Source organism: Microtus ochrogaster, unplaced genomic scaffold, assembly GCF_000317375.1.
Source record: "Microtus ochrogaster isolate Prairie Vole_2 unplaced genomic scaffold, MicOch1.0 UNK73, whole genome shotgun sequence".
Lineage (NCBI taxonomy): Eukaryota > Metazoa > Chordata > Mammalia > Rodentia > Cricetidae > Microtus > Microtus ochrogaster.
The window spans coordinates 1,387,134-1,393,174 of record NW_004949171.1 but is presented as its reverse complement, the minus strand read 5'-3'; the positions used below and the strand labels follow the sequence as shown (position 1 = coordinate 1,393,174).

Below are 6,041 nucleotides of genomic sequence, written 5' to 3'. Positions count from 1 at the left end.
AACAAAACTATCTAAAGTGTGAACAATTACAAAAATGTCTGGGCTTTGATCTTTTCTAAAGGGAAATGAAGGAGCAGTGGATCTGGGGGAGAGGGGAGGTGGGAGGGACTTGGGAGGAGAGGAGGAGGGGAGGATGCAGTTAGGAGGTTTGTATGAAGGAAGAATAAATGAAAATAAAAACAAAAAAAAACCCTTCTGGTTTTTCTTCACTATAGATTTGCCTGCAGAATATGTTATTACTTTGATTTGCACTTCATGAGGCCACATGGACAGTGACAATTTCCTTGAAATTTTATTTTAGTGTTTGGACGGGGTTCTTAGTCCCAGAGTTTGTCATCTGGTTAAACATGGCTGTTGTACACTCTTCAAATGCTCCCCAGATCATGAAATTGTACTGCAGTCATATGATGTGAATATTATACTCCTGCTTGACTGGAGGAGACAAGGATTTGATCACCTTGTGTTGCTGAGTCAAACTGTGGTCATTACCATCTTCTTCTTTTATTAAAATATAGTTTTTAGATTAATTTATTTTATTATGTTTTTTTATATAACTGTTTTGCCTCAGATCCCCTCTGACAGTAGTTAGACAGTTGTGAGCCACTATGTGGATATGGTACTGGGAATCAAACCCTTGTTCTCTATAAGAACAACATGTGCTTTTAACTACTGAGCCATCTCTGCAGCTCCCACCCTCCTCTTCTTGATGCCTGTAGAACTGAATATTATATTGCCATCGTTCGTCTCTGCTGTCATGCTCTAAATGGAACTTTACTAAACATGAGTAATATATAATTTTAGCTTGTTTTACTATCATAGCTTCCTTATGAAAATTAGCAATGAGGTGAATGGAGAGAAAGGGTTAAGAACAGAGACTGGAGACTGACTTCAAATTTCCTGTTGTAAGTTTCTAGTCAACCTTGGTAAAGTTTCCCTACTCATTTTCCGCATCTGCAGAACATAGAAAGAATGCTGCTTGCATCATAGGCGGTCACAGGGAGTGAGAATTAACATTGTGAAAAGCTTTACACATGCAGTGCACTACCCAAAGTAGATGAGTTTGAGTTGATGCTTCTGGAAATTGGGAGAGATGGAATTTTAACAAGGTATTTTGGGCTCAAAGTCTATATGCTTTCTTTTTCCTGCAACACTGCATTTGGCATTTGGTGTTCTGCCTTACATAGTCAGTTTACTTCCTAGACACAAACTCTGTCCTGCCAAGCACCCTCTGGAAGCCCACCCTCAGCTCCTGGGTCCTAAGGGCGTACACCATGGGGTTAAGAGATGGGGGGATGACAGTATGCAGCACATTGAGGAGAACAGGGATGAGGGGAAACTTTCTTTTTGCCAGGTGAGTGACAGATACTAAAATAATAGCTGTGTAGTAAAACAGAATGAGGATGAGATGGGAGCTGCAGGTACTGAGGGCCTTAGATATTGCTTCAGCGGAATTCAGCCTCAACACTGTGCGAATAATTAAAATATAGGAAGCAAAGACCAGAATCATGTCACTTCCGACCACAAGCCAGGCCAAAGCCAACTGGTAGAACCTGTTAACTGTGATATCATCACATGCCAGACTAGTGACCCCCAAGTTAGAGCACAGGCAGTGGTCAATTTCAGTTCTGGAGCAGTATTGCCTTTGGGCAGCTAGTACAGGTACTGGGACGGTTAACAGGCCATTCCTGAGAAGCATGGATATTGTGGCTTTGATTACGAACGCTTCAGTGACTATGGAAGGATACTGAAGGGGATAGCAAATGGCTACATATCTATCCACTGCCATACATAGGAAGATGCCTGACTCCATGCACATAAAAGAGTGGATAGCATAGATCTGAGCAAAACACTCGGGGAGGCTGATGGCCTTGGCATCAAACCACAGGATGGCCAGGATCTTGGGCATGCTGGTGGTAGCCAAGCCAATATCTACTGCAGCTAAGATACCAAGAAACTGATACATTGGCTGATGTAGGCTAGGCTCATGGTAGATGGTGATCAAGATGAGGAGATTGGCACCAAGAGCTATAAGGTAAAGCAGAGCCATGGGCAAGGAGAACCAGTGTTGCCACTCATGAATGCCTGGGAATCCCAGCAGGATGAACTCAGACACTTGAAACTCCGAGCTGTTGCTTGCATGCAGTGTGGTATCCATATCATGGTATGTCTTGTTCTCAGCATCTGCCTGTGTATTAGGGGAAAACAGAAAAAAACCATGGTTATCTAGGCTGAAGGAAGAGGAACTGGTCTCACCAATAATGTGGTCTTTTGAACATTCTGAATTCTCAATAAATTCTCAATTTTAGAAAAATTCCAGATAGGTACAAAAGAACCCAGATGTAGATTGTTCTGGTTATCTTTTGCCCAATTTCTGTTTGGTGGCTTTTACATGCTGTGAAATATCCACTTTAAAACGTTTATATTTATATTTCATTACCCAGACAAGGAATAATTGCAGAATATTATTATTTCCCTAAAAATATTTTACCAATATTTGTTTCTGAATGGCTATTAATTTTTAATGATTGATGTTTTGGCTTATAGCACAACCAATTTGCATGGAATTGATTTTGCTACTAATGAGAAATATGTAAATAAACTGATTTTGAATAGTTAAACATGGGTTCTGCTTCTTTCACTGAGTTGTTATTCTGCTTCCTTTGTCATATAGTGAGTCTTCTATGACACACATAGACACTCACACGTACGCTTGTACACACACAGAGTACAATTCTATTCTGGAAATCTACTGTTTCTATTTCTGGTTATTTTTGTGTAAATATCAGGAAGTTTATTACACGCAAAGTTTCATTCCTTTCATTATTCTCTTCAATTTTAATTCCCACTGATGCATTAATTTTCTAGATTAATTTTAGAATTTCTGTATTGATTTATAAAATAGCACTGTTTTGTTTGGGCATCACATACAGATACATTTTTGGAAAAAAAGAGGAGCTTTTGCATCACATCTTTTCATTCACAAAAGTGAATGATTTCTTCCTTTATTGACCTCTTTAAAAATACTCATTAAAATGTGTGACGTGTAGCAGATGTAGAGACAGACAGCTCTGGGGCTGAGCTGGAGACACAGCCGTGCGGCTGAGCTGGAGAGACAGCTCCGTGGCTGAGCGTTCTTGCTGCTCTTCTAAGGAGTGGAGTTTGGTTCTTAGCACTCATATCAGGGAGCTCACAAAGCCTATAATCCAAGCTTCAGACACCCCTTTCTGGCCTCTGAGAGCACTCATACACACATGTGTACATAAACACATGCATACACATAAGCAGTAAACAAAACAAAAAATAAACCTTTAGAATGTTGCACTGTGATGTTCTTAGAACTATTATATTTTTGAGATTTTTTAAAATAATATATGATTGGCTCTCTATATTATGTATTTAAATATACTTATGCATATAAAATGTATACATAAACATTATATATTTATATATGTATATTTCTTCTGGAATATGATCACCTCTGGAGTTGATCCTTATTATCCTCATTTTTGTTATTTCTTCTTGTATTCATTAACTTTAAGAGACTCATGATGTTTTACACTGTATTCATTTATTTACTTTTTTGAGATCGAGTCTCATATAAGCCAACTTGGTTGCAAACTAGCTCTTTATTCAAGAAGACTTTAAACTGACCCTCCTACCTCTGCCTCTCAAGTGCTGAAATTACAGGATTGTGCCACTGTGCCTAACTCATTTTTTTTAAAGACAGAGTTTCTTTGTAGCTTTGGAGCCTATCCTGGAACTAGCTCTGTAGACCAGGCTGGCCTCAAACACACAGAGATCCTCCTGCCTCTCCCTTCCAAGTGCTGGGATTAAAGGCGTGTGCCACCACCTTCTGGCCCCTCATTTTTTAAAATTGTATCAAGTACACAATTACTGGTGGTTAAAATACCTTATATTTACACATTGTAGTTTTCTTTTTGTCTTCTATAGCATTCTCTTTGCTAAAGTATTGTTAATGTCTAGTTTCTCACTGAAGCTGTTTCTTAAAGCAATTTTAAAGAGAACGAAAAGTTGCATAAACAGTGTTGTTTCTCTTTCTAAATATTCATATCTCTTACTTCTTGTTTTCTGCCTAATGAAATGGTTAGAAGTTCATGGACAGAGTAAAACAATGATTTCATGTAAATCAGCTTTTTAATTTATGTTAACAGGAATTCAGTTTGGATTTACATTTAGTACTCTATTTTTAAATGTTTGTCTTTGACGTTGTATACATTTTGTCAAACATAATAAAGCAGACTATCCCTTCAGGTTCCCTGGTCTACCATCACTGGGCAGCTCAGACTGTTGCCTCATTCCTCCCTTGCTTCCTGATCAAAGATCCCAGTCCCTACCAAAACAGCTGGGAGAAGGAAAATATTGAAGATGATGAATTGTAGAAAGAAAAGAAAACCAACCAAGAAAGACAGAGATGAGATTTCTAGTCAGAGACTAAGATAGAACTGCAGGAGAGAGACTTTCGCCTCATTTCTCACTCAAATCAGGACTGAATTATAGTGCTGGGACTCTGTCTGTTCATCTCCCAACATGCAGGCCCTCCCCGGCTTACTTACCCCTCAGGAGGGTGTGAAGAGGTTCCCCATTAAAGGGTCCTGCAGCAGCTTCTGCTGTCCATGCTATAGTGACCTGTGCACAGCCTACCATCCAGAACACACCCTTCCCTCTTCTTCACATCTGGAGTCTGAGGGTTTAGTATAATTCCCCAAGTTGTCTGCTTCTGTTGTGTTAACTGTTGGCCCTCCTTACTCTATACTCAGGGGCCCAATGCCTTAAATGTTGCCATGGGAATAAGACTTAAGAGTTCTTTGGCAAGTAGCCCTGGTCCTAGGGGCAGCCTCGCAGCCCACTTTTCACTCCAGGTTCCTCAGATATTTATTCACTCCAGTCTCATCAGTAATACCCTAGTTATAGGAAGGCTTTGAAAACTTCCTGCCTATAAAGATCTTTATCTTTGGTCAGCATCTCTTCTAGAGACAACACTCTATTTTATGTCCTTTTATTTGTGTTCTGTACATCTTAAAACTTACCATGTTTACTTTTGTCTTAACCCATGTATTGTTCTTGCTAAGGACCTCAAAATGACAAAATAATGGATATATTTTAGAACTGAATAATTCTAAAATTCATGTTGATTAGTTTCTTCATCCATGACTATTTTCTCTTTTTATGAATTTTTAATTCTTGAATTACAATAAAGAGTAATGAATTATTTTCCCTGACAGAAGCATTAGTTTGTTTTGGTAAAGGCTGTTATTTGCGATAGTTTTCACCAACCAATGTATTTTGAGAAGAAATGAATGAACTCAATGGTGGTTGGTGTGTGTGAATTCCCAGCATCCACATGATGGCCCACCACCATCTGCAACTCCAGTTCCAGAGAACTGATGCTCTCCATAGACACCAGACACATACTTAAGTGGTGCACAGACATACATATAGGCAAAACATTCATATACAAACAAAACTAAATAGATGTTTGAAAATTGCTCATGTTGAGCCAGTCAGTGTAGTGTGCATGCAGCCCTGGACATCACAGGACCTATTATTGCTCCATCTTAGCTGGCTGAACACCACTTGTTCCTCTAAGAAGTTGGGTCATTGGATTTATTTATAATATTAGTGGAATTAAATGACAACAATGTAACTGGATGGAATAATCTATGCTTGGTGATATTGTCTGAAATGAATTTTGAATGATAGACTAATAAAACAAACCTGATAGGTCAGACTGTATTACAAAAAATTTGTATGACCATGGGGAGAGGGTCATGTTGATACTCATCAGAATAGACACTTCTAAGTTCAGAGGTGGCCCAGAATCAACATGTTAATTCTCTAACCTACTTCCTGGGAATCTTCAAGGGTTCCTGAGATGAGTAGTGAGGTGCCTAGTCTAGTGACACTTCATAGTAAGTAAGTATAGGTAAGTATAAGATCTAATCTACTGACTGTTTCTGAAGTCAGAGTTGTTCTGATGATCAGCAGTGACAACGAGAGATGCGAGGGTACCATAGGCTACT

At 39.0% G+C, this 6,041-nt stretch overlaps 1 protein-coding gene across 1 annotated transcript; it reads right to left on the bottom strand.

Moving 5' to 3' along the window:
• Window positions 1-1,189: 1,189 nt before the first annotated feature.
• Window positions 1,190-2,155, bottom strand: LOC101982855 (olfactory receptor 688). The gene has a single exon (XM_005370198.1). The coding sequence runs from the start codon at window positions 2,153-2,155 to the stop codon at window positions 1,190-1,192; it is 966 nt and encodes a 321-aa protein (XP_005370255.1).
• Window positions 2,156-6,041: the final 3,886 nt, after the last annotated feature.